The 18,027-nt window shown below is 36.8% G+C and overlaps 1 protein-coding gene across 1 annotated transcript; it reads right to left on the bottom strand.

Annotated features, from left to right (window-relative positions):
* Nucleotides 1-4,403: 4,403 nt before the first annotated feature.
* Nucleotides 4,404-15,938, bottom strand: slc16a9b (solute carrier family 16 member 9b). Its single transcript, XM_081392240.1, has 6 exons — nucleotides 15,307-15,938; nucleotides 13,163-13,382; nucleotides 12,535-12,678; nucleotides 11,595-11,690; nucleotides 8,702-9,538; nucleotides 4,404-5,607 (listed from the first exon to the last, which is right to left on the bottom strand). Exons 2-6 carry the CDS (start codon nucleotides 13,365-13,367, stop codon nucleotides 5,423-5,425), a joined length of 1,467 nt encoding a protein of 488 aa, XP_081248366.1. The 5' UTR covers nucleotides 13,368-13,382; nucleotides 15,307-15,938; the 3' UTR covers nucleotides 4,404-5,422.
* Nucleotides 15,939-18,027: the final 2,089 nt, after the last annotated feature.

Below are 18,027 nucleotides of genomic sequence, written 5' to 3'. Positions count from 1 at the left end.
TTCTAAAATGTGGGGAGGGAGGATATCAGATAAAGAGATCAGTGGTAAGTCTGGCTTTTATAGTAACATTAATCCAGGCAATAAGGTGATGGCAGATAGAGGTTTTCTGATAGGTGACCACCTGGCTAGGCTTGGTGCCAAACTGGTCATGCAGCTACCTGGGTGTGATGCTGAGAGGGCCCGCCAACTTTTTACTTGGTTTCATTGTCATGTTCTTCCTCCCTTAATGCCATACCTAGAACTTGCCTAATCCACAACTGGATAAACAGCACCTCTCCTAACATAACTAGTAAGGTAATATTCATTCGTGGAGCATAGAGGGCTCGATTTTAGACAAATTTAGACAAGTTTGGGAGGAGCACGTTCAGATAATTAAACCTAATTAAACACAGGTGGAGCACATTCAGATAATCAAACCTAATTAGACACGAGTGGAGCACACTCTGTTAATCAACCCAATCACTGAGTTAAGAGGTGTGTGTATATATACAGCAAACTTACCTCTGTTCGTTTACAGTTTAACAGCATCCCTCCATCACCCTCCTCACCTCTAGTCCTAAATACTCTTACAACAACGGGGGGAGTACTCTGGGTTCTCGGAGTCCTCCCCCCGGACAGCACGCCAAATACGCATAATCTTTACTCTGTTTAACTGATGTAAGTGTGAACTCGTGAAACATTTATTAGGTAAGTGTTGTCTCTTTTTTTCTTTTCAGCACAAGGTGAGCTAACAGTCTACTTTCTATTTAAAACATTCAATAAAACATTAAATGAAAGCACAATAAAAAAGATAATTACAATATTTACTAGATGAGAAAGAGGCAAGAATAGATCAAATATACTAAATATGATTTACATTGAATTGAAATTGAAAAAGTGTTAGTGCTGTACATATTCATGTCTGCATTATCTACATCTTCCACATAGCCACTGTTTTGTCTTTCTTTTGATGCCTACACAACTGTAGTGGTACATTTTCACACTGCAGCTTTCATTAGAACAGATTATGGTCCTTCCAAACTTGGGTCTGCTGCAAGTGCAAATGACTGCATCATCCTGACTTGTTTCCATTTTCTTCTTAAAGAGTTCTGGGATAAGGTGTGTTTCAACAAACACTTTAGTTTGGTGCAACAAATTAGTGATATGATCTTCATCTCGTGACACATTGACGATGACAAGGCCAGGCTCTGTCCAAATAACAAAGTTGCACTGGGTACAGTTGGTCACTAGTGGGTCGTCTCGCCACCTATAGAGATCTATCTAGCAATGGCAGTGTCCTAACTGGAAAATAGCATTTGTGTTTGTACCAGATCATAATACTGGTGTGCCTTCTTCAGATTGCCATGAGCAAAAAGTTGGATCTTGGATTTGTAGGATCTCAATAGAGCACAAGTCCTTGTATTTGAAAGGGCATTTAATTTCCAGAACTGCGTCTCCATGAAAGTCACATGTTGAGATCCCATCAGGTGATGCTGCAAGGAATGGGTAAGGCTGGTAGATGACAAGGCCTGTGCGTTTCAAAACAAAGTTTGTGTGTACTGTTGTCATGTGCCGATAAAACTCATCTCTTGCAGTGTCTTTGTGTTCATTACCCCATTTTACTGAGGGGATGTGGGAAATACTCCTGGTATCATACTGCATGATGGTCCTTACAGCTGAAGCTCCATCTGCTTTGCGTTTGATGACCCTGTGGATGTTGCTGGCAGTCACTCTTCCTCGTCTCTGAGCACTCCAAAGGTGTGACTGGGTTGAGGTTGCTTGAGACAGATTGTCAATCTGTGCCTTGGTGGGAATGGCATCATCATGTGGAGAGCAATTGTCAACATTAGTTAGTCTCGCTAATCTGTATGGGAGTTGTGGGTAGTCTACAGCATCCTCTGATTCTGAAGCGGTGTCGGTGTCACTGCTGTCCCTGACTAAAACTGCTGCAGTGGGCAGGATCTCTCTCAGCTCTGCAAAGGCTTGCTGTTGCTCCTGGACAGATAACCCTGGTACTTCCTTCCTTTTTTTTCCTCTGTCTGCCGTTCAATACCTTACCATGCTTTGGATGTGACATGTCAAGATTTTCAGCAGTACAGCTAGCTATGTTTTGCTTTTCACATTTCTTCCATTGACATGGGATATCAGTTCATGACACTTCAGTTCTGTCTCTGCTTTGTGTAATGCTTTCAATGGCAAACAGTAGAGCAGCAATGTGGCTACAGGCCTCTCCTAAACCTGCTGCACAAGTGCAGTGGGTTGCAACAATACAGCCATTTCTACTAACACAACCCCAGGGTTTGTATTCTTCTTTGATCCGCTGTCCTGTGGCAGTGACAAAAGCAACAGGACTTGTTTCTGATAGATCATGCTTCTTGATGTTTTGGACATGATCACAAACAAAATAGTTATATGCCTCTAGTGACTTATAGGCTCGCAAAGCCTCACATGTACAAGGGCCTGGAGTGTTAATCAGGTAGTTAAAAGGTCAAGATACTGAACAGGGGGCAATTTATTAGCATCAGCACAGCATACCAGCCATCATCTAGATTGTATGGATCTGGCAAAGACAGAATCTGATCTTCGAACGAGAGCTTCAGTTTACTAATGTACCTATTGGTATCAGATTTTTCCAACTGAAGAACATATGCAGAAAGATTAGACATATTTCATGTGAAAACTTTCTGTCTCTCCCGCAGCCAACTGCCTGCCTTCATTCTGTCTGGATTGGATACTCCTGCCTGTCTTTGGGCTCCCTCTCATTGCAGTCACTTCTCTATTCTGCTTTGCTCTGTCAGGTCCCTAAATGTTCAATGTCAAAAAAAGTGGTTCTGTTGTAGAGTGACTGGAAGAATGTGCAAACAACCAATGGTAAAACTGCTAAGAGGAAATCTTAATGATCCCCTAAGTTATATGATTCATCCAACGTTTACCTTTCTGCTGCCAATCCTGCTTGCTGTTCAACTCTCTGCTTCGTGTATTATCAAAACTATCCATCTACAAAATAATAGCAGAGTATAATTATCTTCAGCTGGGGAAATTTGAGACTAATATTAGTAAACTTAAGGTCTCTTTTGAAGATCAGACTCATTGCCAGTCACTGCCTGAAGTAAAAGTATTATACAAGGTAGAGACAGAACTTCTAGTGTCATGTAGGCTACTGATCAAATGTCAATGGAATAAATAGAAAAAGCTAAATATAGTTGTAGGCTACTTGATGTGTGTACCACATTGGTTTCATCATCACAGCTAGGCATTCACTCAAACTAAACTTGCAGAGTAGTGCTAGGCTACAGTGCGCTATCCATTTCACCGCCAAAAGCTCATGTCTGTGCCATCTGATCCGAGCAACAGAAAACAATCATAGCCTTTTTAGTTAGATAACTGGGAAATAGACCATCAACCATAGCCTAACATATTAAACAGCTAAGTCAAACAGCAACAGTCACTAAAAGAACTACTCAATGGTAGGCTGAGGCTCATTTAAAAATTATGGTAACTTAGTAGACTAGCGCTACATCTACTATGACCAAGGTTAGGCATTTCATTTATTGCTATCTCCTGAATTCGTTAATTGGTCCCTCAATGATCATGTTAACTATGTCTGAATTTCCACAACGTCTAGTTTTTAATCAACTTACCTGTTGAAATGTAGATTAGGCTACTGCCGACGGTGGGTCTCCCTTCCAAGCAATTTACTAGCGTTGTGATAGGAACGCTTCGGCTTTTGCCATCAAGAAGAACATCTATTATTGTTGTGACGTCATGGTGAAATGACGTATTGTGGCCAGCCTAAGGCACACCTGTGCAATAATCATGCTGTCTAATCAGCATCTTGATATGCCACACCTGTGAGGTGGATGGATTATCTCGGCAAAGGAGAAGTGCTCACTTACACAAATTTAGACAGATTTGTGAACAATATTTGAGAGAAATAGGCCTTTTGTGTACATAGAACAAGTCTTAGATCTTTGAGTTCAGCTCATGAAAAATGGGGGCAAAAACAAAAGTGTTGTGTTTATAATTTTGTTCAGTGTAGATAAATCTGGGAATCAGTCTAGTGTTTGGTTTCAACTTGTGTTGAACAATATTCTATTCTAGGTTATGCAGAGTAATATCTATCACAGCTTCGATTTGATTACATATATAAGCATCAAAAACTATTTGTGTCATCATTTTACAACCTTTATCAAAACCTGCAGGCAAACAAACACTGGTGACTGGATAAATGGACCTCTGATTGCATTCACTATGGTTACTGTTTCCATGGAGATGACAAGGCCACCTCTCATGGCAGTCTAATGAAACCCAGTGCAAATCTTTACAGTAGGCTAGTCTGGCATTGTTTGCATTTTGCGTGAATAGGCCATGACTAGTGTTGAAAAAATAGGCTGTTAAAAAAGAAAACTGGCTATAAAGCAAGCAACAATTATATCATCAATACTTTAATTATAAAAAACATACAAATGCAAATAAAACAATAAAAGAAACAAATAATAATGGCACTACATCTAAAGGTGCCATAACCAGAAAGATTCCTGTAATCGTTTTTTTACAGTGGTGGAGCAAATATATACCCATGTGTCCTATTCCACTTTTCACTGTTCCTTGAATATTAAAAACATATTTCAAGTAACAATGTCTTTCCACGATAAAACAAAACAAAACAAAACAAGAAAGCAGTACAAATACAAACATACACAGCCTATTGCAAAACGTGTAAAACAGTCAATAAGAGCTGGTATTTAAAAAAAGTATACAAATAAAGAAATTAAAAGATGGCTAAACTGCTATAAAACAACCTGACAGCATTTTCACAGATACGTATTCCTTAATAGCATGTGGTTTTAAATCAACTACAGACAATAGTCTGTCACTAAGAAATCCAACTTTTTTTTCCCATAAAAAACAAGGCATAAACATAAAAGCAACAAATCAAACACAATAAATAACTCAACAACAATCATAACTTTGGTACAGCACAAGACATTGATTATCACCTGTCCAAATACTGAAGAATGTTTTTCAGATTGTGGAATATTAATCAAATACAAAAATGACATTAATTTGCTGTTTAGTGTAGTGAAGTCTTGTACGTCTATAGAAAGAAAGAAAAAATGAAAACGAAATCTTGAGATCTCATGAAACTTGAGATGTTTGAAAACATTGTTTCTCTAAAATCGGTGACACGTGGTACTGAAGACTCCCATCTCTATTTACTCCGATCCGTACAGTAAACAAAACAATTCTAAAAGAAAGTCTAAAAGAGTGTTCTGAATGCAGGACCAGAGCCTTCTAAAACAAGGCCACAAGTCTAAGCACGGTCCTTTCTTCATTTTCTAGAATTCTTCAGCGTAACATGCTGAGTAAAAACATCCAGCTTTTTTGTTATTACAGTGTGAGAATTCATCTTCTGTACAGCAGTTAATCTTGTATTCATGCTTCAGGCCACTGTTGCCACTTTGTCATAGTCATTAGTGTATTCTGTGTCTGGCGTATTGGTTTCATCCTGGTTCTTGTTCCAACAGGACAAAGCCGAGAGAAAAAGGCCAGCTCCTCCCAGCAGCACGAAGCTCCCGCTGAAGTAGAACGCCAGGTCGTAGGAGTGCATCCAGTCGTAAATCCAGCCTGGAGTGAGAAACCAAACAAGTGGCAGAGTTACACACTGGATCTCACTCCACAGGTAAACCTGCTGACTCTTTACTCTTGGCACATTTACAACTTAATCAAGAATTAATTTACAACTAAATCAAGAATGTAGCATTATAATTTTCATTTATGAAAGAATAATTATATGGAATCAAATTCAAACAGCTAATCATAAAAATGTTTGAATGTCACCTGGGTCCAAAATAAAGGAAAAGAATCTTTTAAAACGCATTTTAGAAATGTACTCTGTATTTACATCTAAATCATTATTTTTAAAAGGATATATATATATATATATATATATGACAAAGAAAAAGCGCTGTGGCGTTCCCTTTTGCCAAGAACGTCAACATTCATAATGCACTTTGATTTTGGTGCCGCTCCAACTGTTGATCTGACTGTCCGTTGGGGATACAAAAATGCGGAAGTTTGATGTTGTAGGGGCAGATACAAGCTCACATATCACTGATCTGCTGACATAATTCACTCATGTATATTGGGCATTTCCCCTTTAAGAAGACGTTCATGAGAGTTTGGAGGTGGGTTAATGCGTGTCTTTCTGACACATCAGTTCAATAAAAAACACAACGGTTGTTGTTCTGACACTGCAATCCTGCCTCCGTGTATTTTTGATAGCACAAAAGCTACAATGCGGAAGTTTCAAAATTATGCTCTCTAAAATGTCATGTGGTGTAACCATCAAGGTAAAAGCAATATCATATTTTCCTTACAACTTAAATACATGTGATTTCACACATCTTAATCATTCTTTTAAAATAAGTTATTAGATGCATGTTTTGCTGACAAATAAACAGACATATCTTTGTGTAATAGGTAACAGAGTATGAAGGACTAAAAATGACAGAACGAAAAATAAATAAATAAATAAATAAATGCAGAAATAATAGTAAAAATAAATACATTTTGGTAATATAAATGGCTATTTCTGTATTTTTACATGTATTTATTTATTTATTTATGCATTTCTATATGTATTTATTTATGTATTTATACATTTATTTATATATTTATGTATTTATTTATTTATATATTTATATATGCATTTATTTATATATTTATTTATTCCTACATTTAATTATTTCTGTATTTCCACATTTCTACATTTATTTATTTCTGTATTTCCACATTTCTACATTTATTTATTTCTGTATTTCCACATTTCTACATTTATTTTTCCCTGCGCATGTATGCTAATTGACCAATGGCTAAGCCACGCCCCCAAACGCGATGAGCCAATCACAGTACGCATAGCTAACCCAATACACTTGGACATTCTCTGCTTCCTCGTCCACTGCAATGCATTGCAGTTATCAGTTTTCATTCGTTTTTATGGTTTTTCTTGTCATTTTGGCTTTTAAACAGCGTGTGTGTGTGATTTTGTTTGGGTGACAGTTGTAGGTTACAGTTTGACAAGAGTTTACAGTTTGACAAAAGCACAATGTTGTGTTTTACACAAATATAAGTAGGCTAAACACTTTGCAGTTTTAATGATGTCCTGTATGAACAAAATGACGGAGTATGTTTTTATGTTTCCACTGTTCGATCGCGCCCGTGCCTCTCTCTGACACACACACACACACACACACACACACACACATTCCAGCAATGCAATCTTGACATCGCAGCCTGTTCATTATTCTGCGCTCCCACCAAACGCGAATAGAGCGTCAAATTCGCGCGTATCCGCGTCTAGTTCGATGCTTGAACATTTTGAATCCAAAGCGAATAGGACACGCGTATAAAGCGAGCGTTTGAAGCGAAATAGCACCAAACTATAACGTTTACACTGTGAACTGTAAATCTTTGTTCTGGAGCTGAAGCTTATCGGCCTTCTCAACAATAAAATTATTAATATAACCCTCCAATGCATATTTAAGGCCCTTTTGGTGACATCGAGATGATGTATAACCTTTCTGTCTCCAAAAAATCATCAATTGCCTCCTGTGAAATGTCTCCTACTGTGACAGCTGCTGTTACCGAATGTTGACTGAGTGAGTGGAGGGGGCGTGGTTAGCCATTGGTCAATTAGCATACATGCGCAGGGAAAAATAAATGTAGATAATGTGGAAATACAGAAATAAATAAATGTAGAAATGTGGAAATACAGAAATAAATAAATGTAGAAATGTGGAAATACAGAAATAAATAAATGTAGAAATGTGGAAATACAGAAATAAATAAATGTAGGAATAAATAAATGTATAAATAAATACATATATAAATATATAAATAAATAAATATATAAATACATAAATATATAAATACATAAATAAATACATATAGAAATGCATAAATAAATAAATAAATACATGTAAAAATACAGAAATAGCCATTTATATTACCAAAATGTATTTATTTTACTATTATTTCTGCATTTATTTATTTATTTCTACTTTTATTTATTTATTTATTTATTTTTCGTTCTGTCATTTTTAGTCCTTCATAACAGAGAAGTTAATTTACATATACTACTGACATCGTAACAATACAAAGCTGGTTGAAAATCAGAGAACCTATCTTTTAATTCAGAAATTAAAGACATCTTAATTATAGAAGAGTTGTATTGCATATTTGAATTGCAATTTTCATGTATTTTTGGATAAACAAATAGAACCTGGCAAAAAAGGAATGTCATTGACCCACCTATATACAGTAAATGTATTCATATATATTTAATTAATTAACTTTAATTTTATGTAGTATAGTGGAAAAACACATAATGTCCCAAAATGGTCTATTTTATGCCAAAGTATTCCAAATAAATCTTTATCCCCAAGTCATTCCAATTGATTTATGTGACCAATTCCCACTGATGAATTGAAAAGAAGCTGATTCTTTAATCAATTTCTCAATTTTTACAAATTCATTTGCTAATAACTGAAGTTAACTTCCAATTCAAAATCCCACTGATGAACTGAAAAGAAAAATTCAGATATAGAATTCAGATTTTGGCCAAATTCTGGTCCGTACTAATTAATTTGTGAATTAAGTTCATTTTAAAGGCTTGCATAGCGTCTGAACTAAAATCATGGCAACAAGTAAAAACAATTACCTGCGACAGGTGGTCCGAGCATTATACTAAATCCACCAAAGAACATCAAGATCCCATATGCCTCAGTCAGACGATCCATTCCCACAACCTTAGTGGTCATGTAGGGTACGACGGACCAGTTTCCAGAAAAGAAGCCCAGCACCGCTGAGATGACCTGCAGCCCAGTGTAGTTCTTGGTGACGGGGATAATGAGAAGAGCCACCCCTGAGCCCAGCAGGGTGAAGCTGTACAGAAAGATGCTGTTCATCCAGCGGATGTCCATCGTGATGCCCAGCAACAGCTTCCCCACTCCTGCAGCAATGGACATGATGGAGACCAGCGGGATGGTGCTGATGCCATCGACCAGACCCTCGCTCTGGGCCAAATCCTCCAGGAAGAGAAGAGGAGTGTACGCACCCAGGCAATACGCAAACAAAGACACGCACATGGCCGAGAAGACCCTGTTCTGAAGCAGTTCCCCTGTCGACTTCAAGTATTCTAAGTACTCCTTCTGTTTCTTCTTTATGAGCCGCACCAACGCCACATAACTCAGGAGGCTCTTCTCGTACGGTGGAGGCTCTTTCGTCTCTCCGGTGATGAGAACGTTGACGGACTGGTTTTTCTTGATGGGGTCCTCCACGACAGGGCTCTTTTCCAGAACCTTCTCCTCTGCCTTCTCGACCAGCGCTGCTCTCTGTTTCAGGTAGTAGGCCGGCAGGTGCAGTGGTCTCATGAGTCCAGCACAGGCGATGATGTTTAGTGCAAAACAGCCAATTAGCAAAAGGCAGCCGTCGAGTCCAAAGAGTGCAATGAACTCATTCTGTGCTGTAGCGTAGAGGAAACCTCCAATACTTGTACCTGGAAACATGAGAAAGACTGAATTGGCTTACTTTAATTGGATATGGATGTTATAGTATTATGGCTGCATGATTAATTGAAGTAAAACCGAAATTGTGAGATGGCTTAGTGCGATTATCAAATTGCAAAGGCTGCGTTTTAATTAATCCCTCGGGTGCTCTTCGGTCAATGAAAAAAATTTACGTTTCGTTTCTTTTTTTTCTTTTTTTTACTTCATTGGAATGGTACGAAATTTGGTAAAGGTTTTGGCACTTGCTATGTGAACACACACACACACACACACACACACAAATTGTGGACATGATTCGAAAAGGTTAAATGGTCCTGTAAAAAATAGTCACACTTGTGCTCCTCGCGGTCAAAAATGACCACATTGGAAATTTTTATCTAGTGAAATATTTTGGTATTGCAGCCAAACAAAATCTTACTGAAAGCACATTTTTTGAGATATCAAGCTCAAATTTCAAACACAACTTGTTTAGATTTATGGTTTTGATTTTCTTGCAGTTTTAGAGTAAAATGTGATTTTGAAAATATATTTTATATATAAATTGAAAATAGTATCTTTGTGCATTTTTCATAACAATATATTGTTACAACATAACAACAATTCTGTTACTTTTTTTTAAATTCGATTTTAAAATCGTATTCTTCTGTGCTCTAAAGCATTTAAGATTTATGAGTTTAAGTTGGAAATTTAACTTTCAGGTCTATGCTCAAAAAGTTAATAAATGGATTATAAATACAGCGTAAATATAATTTTGTATAAAAAAAATCTCCTAAAAATACAAAATATTAAATAAAAAACATTATCAAACTAAAATATAGTAAATTACATTCATTTCATTGACAAAAAAAACACATTTTTTTGTGTCATTTTTGACTGACATGCGAAGAGCACCAGAGGGTTAGAGTTTCCTAATTATGTTTTGAAGGCCTTCTAAAATGGGTTTACATGCAAACTAGGTAAAAAAAAAAAAAACAGTTTCTCATAATAAACATGGCATTATCACCTCTTTTCACACTGGAGAAAACCCCCGTCTAAACCCCGCCTTTCCGAGAGCCTACGTCGCTCTGATTGGTCAGATGGCCCAGTCTGTTATGATTGGTCTACAGCTTACAGCGTGTGTCGGACACCAAACGGCCATTACCATATCTGAATTTCAGCTCCAGAGGCTTCCTCAGCACTAATAGTAACAATGGCGTCGGTTTTACGAGCCTGAGTTCTCATCCTTTGGAAGTGCATGTATAGTGGATTTCCTTTCGCAGCTCAGAAAATAGCGTCTTCTCGAATTTTAGACAACATGAACCAAACTCTTCCAGGCCTCAGCTACAACTACAGTGTTTGAGGGCGGGTCAAAGTAGATGTTTTTTTGTGAGCAGCCACTGAAGCTAGGCTGGCATTATGCTGATTTGTCACAAACGTCTGTAGGTTCGTGCAGGAAGCAAGACTGAAATTACAGTTGACTCGTTCCAGGCAGTTCAGAATAGGTTCTTTCTTTTGGGAGACAATAACTCCATTTATCGTTCACTTTGATCTTAGAGAGCAGGGCACTGTGTTCTTACATGTGAGCAGCTCATTATTATTCACAAAAACGGCAGCTCTTTGCATTTGGGAATGCAACATTGTAATGATAAGTGCTTATCAACAATAGAGAATATATGGCCAAATTGTGCAGCCCTGCAAACCTGGAATATTTTTCACATTTTATATCATAATCGCAGATTTTTCCCCCAAATCATGCAGCCCTAATAAGTACTTTTTACACATTTTAGAAAAATAGTAGTCATGAAAACTATTTTTTATATATTCCTTCTTTTAAAAACAGCATTGAAGGAGTTCACATGTGCTACATATTTCCCCATCCGATCCTACTCATCCATTTGTAATAAATAAATAATTAAATTAATAAAATGTCAGCTTTGTGTAGAAATTTATATTCATGCTTTGAGATAAAAATGTTTTTAAAATTATAAGAAACATAAATTTAGTCAAGTGTGTCTAAACATTGGACTAGTAGTGTATAATTTTCAACTGATCATGTATTTAGCCTACCTGTTGTAATAATGCCGAGAGCAAGACCCCGTCTCTTGTCAAAATACTGGCAAGTGATGGTTACAGTAGCAGCATAAATAAGTCCACAGCCTAGTCCTGTATAATAGAAGTGTGAGGTTAAAGAAAAGTTCACCCTCTCATTTAATCTTCATTATAATCTTATAATCAACTACAATAAAGGCAAACAGATTTGTGTTGCTGTCCAAGAAAAGGGGGCTTGAGCACAAGACCATACTCAAACTCTAAATATCCCCCTAAACTACAGAATAATTGAAGGGATAGTTCACCCAAAAATTTAAATTCTGTCATTAATTACTCACCCTCATGTCGTTCCAAACCCTTAAGACTTTTGTTCATCTTCAGAGCACAAATGAAGATCTTTTTGATGAAATCTGAGAGCTTGGTTTTGAAACTGGTTCTCGCACGTCAAGGGAACATTTGACCTTCCGTTTACCACAACTGATGTGTGAGTTGATGAATATTTATATGTGAATAAAAGCCTAAATTCAATCTGTTCATCATATAAAGCGATCGAGTCTCTTCAGAAAATTTGGACTAAACCGCTCAATTCATATGGATTAGTTTTACGATCTCTTAATGAACTTTTTGAAGCGTCAAAGTGTCATTTGTGAAGCTGTCAATGGAGGGACAGAAAGCTCTCAGATTTCATCAAAAAGATCTTCATTTGTGTTCCAAAGATGAACAAAAGTCATACAGGTTTTCATTTTTGGGTGAACTATCCCTTTAAGTTAATAATACATTTATAGATATAATCGGTATAAAAATAGGATTTAATATGCCAATAAATATGGCGACTTTTTAATGTTTTAATACATTTTGAGCAAATATTGTAAAAACAAGTGCATTTAATTTTAGCAACTTTTTTTGCATTATATCGTCCATCGGCCCACATTCAGACTTTGAAATGTGAGATACTTACCAACAACTATCCCATAGGAAAATATGAGAAACTGAACATTGGGTGCAAAAGCGCTCAGCATAAGCCCTCCGGAGACCATGACCCCGCTGAAGATGGTTACGGGCCTGGCCCCGAAGTTCATAACACAGGCACTGCAGATGGGACCTGTGCAAAAGGACAAAAGCATCACCTTATTAGAGAATGGGAAACTCAAAATAGAAATACAATCAATAACTGCTTAAAAAAAATCTGATGTAAGCCGAGGCATTTAACTAGGCAGATTTGAAGTGCAGATTTTGATTGACTTATGAAAGCACAGGACATGACATCAAATGTCCCACTGACACAAACCGAAAATCATTAGTCACAATTGTAGCCCTATTGATTTGACACGCTCCTCTTTGTTTTATATTGGTAAACAAGTTTCATAATGAAAAACAAGGTCAAAGACTTTTCATTTAATAATTGCTCAGTATTTATAGTTTGAAGCTGAATTATGATCATATGGAGTTGGAAAGCATAGTCATTAGATTCATTGTGGTTAGTTATGTTTGTTTACCATGGTATATTTACCCGGAACAAAGGGGATGCAATATGCAGGGTAGATTTATTAAGCATAAAGTGTCTCGTTTGAATGTTGAAAACTTACTAGCGATGAGTCCGACCCCAGACACGAGAGAGCCGACCCACGCTGTTGTGCCTTTGCCATCCTGGAAGGTGTTCAGCCATTCCGGATAAAGCACCCCCACGGACTGAGGCGAGCCGTAGGCCAGGAGCTGACCCATGAAAGAGGCAACCACAATGGCCCAACCCCATCCACCGTCCGGGGCTTGCTTTGTGTTCCCTGCGCTCATGTTTACACTGGGTTCCTGTGGTGAAAAACACATTTAAAGACATCGTTCAGACAAAACACACATGTTATCATGGTTATGGGGACTTTCCATAGACATGATTTTTATACTGTATATAAACTGTACATTCTTTCCCCTTACACTAACCCTACCCATAAACCTTCCCATCACAGGAAACTTTCTGCATTTTTACATTTTCAAAAAACATAATTTAGTTTGATTTATAAGCTGTTGGTCATGGGGACCGAATAAAATCCCCACAAGGATTTCGGATATTGCCATCTTCCCCATATTGAAGGGTTTACCAGGCAGCACAATTATTAATTTATCTGATTTTATTCGTGGAGGAACATATCTTGCATTTCAACCTCAACTTAACTTCTTACATAAAGAACAACACCAAAGAACAAGGTGTGCGAAATGCGCGTAAAAGCAGCGCGCGGGCGCAGAGTTCAGGAGCGCGCACGGTTGCAGCTGTGCGCTCATCCGCGCTCATCCTGAACTCTTGTCAAGTCAAGTCACCTTTATTTATACAGCGCTTTATACAATACACAGATAGTTTCAAAACAGCTTTACAGCCATTGCAGGAAAATGATGCATTTGGCTGTTGTTCAGCTGAAGTCAGTGCAGTGTCGATTCAGTTCCGTTGTAAAGATCATCAGTAATTAAATGAGTTCATTTCATCTATAATGCAATTCTGCAAAAAATGATGTCATCGTCCAACTCAGTTCAGTTCTCACAGAACAGTACAGTAATACTTATGAATATTGAGCCTATGTTTTTGTTTATTAGTTTCACACAAATACAATTCAAACTGTTGTGAATATTATCAACGTAAAAAAACCTGAAAACAACAATGAAAAACGTAGGCTATAGGTTTGCTATAGGTTGCTTTTTGTGATGTGAATATCCAATATATTAGAATAGTACTATTAAAAACATTGCCTAACTAAGAGATTGAAAGTAAAAGCTTTACCTACCCCAACCAGTGTTGCCAGATTGGGCGGGTTCCCGCCCAATTGGGCGGTTTTGAATTTGATTGTGCGGGTAAAAAAGGGTTTGGGCGGGTGGACAAAATTTGGGCTGGTTTGGGATCAGTTCGGCGGTTTTCAAACATCTACATTTTAAAGTCTAATTGGTTAAAAAACTAAAATAAAGTGTGCATGTAGTCCATAAAATCAGTCATCATGACATTACTGTACACACACGCCCATGCAGAGTCAGCTGGCATTGGTGTTGACATCACCGACGAGCACGCACTTTTAGCCAATCAGCGATCAGCAGGCAGATGCGATTGAGCGCGATAAGTTGTAGCTGTATATTCAAGTGATGGCTAATGCCTCTACTAAGTTGTATGTACACAGTAAAGAGTGAGATAGTGAGCAACTCTAAAAATGTACACGTGGTGGGAGATATCGATGGTGACTATAACTCTGAGAGGAGAGCACAGTTATGTCCATGGTCATGTGCACACTAGCCTAACTGTACCAGACATCGTCAACTTTACACCGTCCAGACTGCACTATACTCGCCCCTGACACCTGCTGAAAAAGGTTTGAATCAACGATGAATCAGTTTTGACTGCTAAATTCTGCGTTATGTTCTGCATTGTGTACTTTCCTAGGGTTAAAGTCATCGGTTCATTTCTTGATTGCCGTTTTGACAGTGTCCATCTGGACATTTTAGTCATATTGGCTAATTCTCCTTAATTATTGCCGTTTTGATCTGTTTTCCTGGTTTTTTTTTTTTTTTTTTTTTTTTTTTTATCATTGTTATTTGTTTTAAGGAGATACAAATTGTGCTTATCAACCTTGAATGACATGGTAATGAAATTATATCATATTATTTTGGCAGTAAAATTTTGGGCGGTTTTTTCTTGTAGTGGGCGGGTTTTGGTGAGCTTTTGGGCTGGAAATCACCGTTCCAATCTGGCAACACTGACCCCAACCGCGAAACGATGATGATTTCCGTGGTAAATTCAGCTCAGGATGTTGAACTGGCTCTTTGGACAATCCGGTGTTATGATTTTAAATGTCATATCATATCATTGTGTCATAATGCGAGATGACCGCTGTGAATGATTGTGGATGTGTTGGTCTGCAACATCCCGGTCTGTCTTCATCATTGTGCGGTGTGTTCTGCAAGAGCTCCAGCTTTTGTTGCCAGGCGTTTAAACCGGTTTGAAGCTGTTCTCGCTGGCACAGCTTCACATTTCGATGCTCTAACTTCCTTTCTTATTCAGTGACAATAAACACAGCACGGCTGCAGTCAACCCGACATTGACCAATTCCCGTTAACACTTAAACGATTACTTTTCGCCACTGTTGAAATGATAAACACCATTATATATTTACAGGAAGCATCCGCTGTGTGACACCGAAGGTAGAATGGGTTACGTTAGTTTTCCTGTTACATGGACAATGTATATAGTCTGCGTTCATGGAATTTGCTTAATTTGACAAGTTTAATTTGAATTCTTACAGTAGAATAAATTGTAAACACATGCCACGTGCATCTTTATGTATGTGCGACGCAGTTCCAGTCCGAACCGGTTGATGATGACAATACAGCCGTGACACGTGTTACCGGGATCATCTGCCTCCTTTCACATCTTAAAGGAACCATAGTATACACTCCAGAAGCGTATTTTAAACTATGATTTTATAGCTCCACTTATGTAACATAAAAAAAAAGAAGCTTTGCACCCAAAACGGTCCTTTAAAATTAAAGTTCACCCTAAAATGATTTTAAAATTATACAAAATGTATTCACCCTTAACCAACAAGATAACTATAAGTCTCTATGCTCATTACTTGACTCATTATTTGATTAAAAATTAGGGCTGTCAAAAGATTAATCGCGATTAATCGCATCCAAAATAAAAGTTTGTGTTTACATAATATATGTGTGTATACTGTGTATAATTATTTTGTATATATAAATACACACACATGCATGTATATATTTAAGAAATATTTGCATACATATACTGTATATATTTATATATAATTTATATTATATATAAATATAAAAAAAATTATATAAAAATTACAATTTTTTCTTAAATATATACAAGCATGTGTGTGTATTTATATATACAAATTTAATTATGCACAGTACACACACATATATTATGTAAACACAAACTTTTATTTTGGATGCGATTAATTTTTTGACAGCCCTATTAAAAATACAGAAAAAAACAACAATATTGTGAAATATAATTACAATTGAAAATAATGGTTTTCTATTTTAATATACTTTAAAATATAATTTATTTGTGATGCAAAGGCGAATTTTCATCAGCCATAACTCCAGTCTTCAGTGTCACATGACCTTCAGAAATCATTCTAAGCTGCTTTGATACTTTCATTGATAAATAAAAAGTTTAAAAGAACAGCATTTATCACTTTTTTTATCGATTTAACACATCCTTTCTGAATAAAATGATTAATTTCTAAAAAAAAAATTGTTTGTGTATATTGTTACAAAATATTTCTATTTTAAATAAACGCTGTTCTTTTCTAACTTTTTATTCATCAAAGGATTCTGAAAAAAGTATCACAGGTTATAAAAAAAAATATTAAGCAGCACAACTGTTTCCAACACTGATAATAAATCTGCATATCAGAATGATTTCTGAAGGATCATATAACACTGAAGACTGGAGCAATAATGCTGAAAATTCAGCTTTGCATCACAGAAATTATTTTAAAGTATATTCAAATAGAAAACCATTATTTTAAATTGTAATATTTTACGATATTACTGTTTTTTTTATCAAATAAATGCAGGCCTAATGAACATCTATCTGCTATCTATCTATCTATCTATCTTTTTTTATGAAGAGAGAGAAAGCTGATGGTGATTTCCATTTATAGGTAATATAGTAAGTGACAAAAGAATGACAAGTACATTTTCCATATGGTTAGGAAAAATGCATTTAAAGCAATACAGTGCCTTAATGGAAAAGTTACTGCAGTGTGAGTGTGGACGGTATTGTTGCAGAGTTCAAGAGATCAAGCTATTCTCATGCAATTTCCAGCTCTTTACTATCCATTTCGACATCACATAGGCTACGGTACATAAATATAATCTTCAAAATGCACATTTTTTAAATCACACATCTTTATCAAATCAGGCCCTTGAGATTCTGCCAGTGGGAAAGACACTCATGCTAAATTTCTCACAGTATCAGAGCGAGGTCTTTTGTACAGAGAGAATTCACTGCAAAGATAAAGCCCAGTGCAACAATCCGTGGGAACAAAAAGAAAATCACAAGCCCAAAAGCTGCCAGGAAAGTTTCCTCACAGTACTCCCTCAAAATATCTCAAATACCTTTAAGAAAACATTAATACTTGAATATGTTATGCGACCTGCAGTTTAGGCTGAAACATTTACTAAGAAAAATAGTGAGATTGAAGATGATGTGTAACAATATCACATGTTGACAACCAACACAGTGAAGAGGTGGTCATTTCGCAATGCAATTCAACCAGCAGAACAATGTCAAAGCATTCATATTTAAGGCATTTAACAGATACTTTCATCCAAACTGACACAAAAAAAAGTGATTTATCTTCACATAGGAAAGAAATTATCCGGCAAATAATAGTTAAAAAGACAGTGCAGGGTCATTAGAGTTTTTACACCAATTCGAGAC

This window comes from Scardinius erythrophthalmus, assembly GCF_964197995.2.
Source record: "Scardinius erythrophthalmus genome assembly, chromosome: 18".
NCBI classification, from domain to species: Eukaryota; Metazoa; Chordata; class Actinopteri; order Cypriniformes; family Leuciscidae; genus Scardinius; species Scardinius erythrophthalmus.
This window is presented reverse-complemented; position numbering and strand designations above follow the sequence as displayed.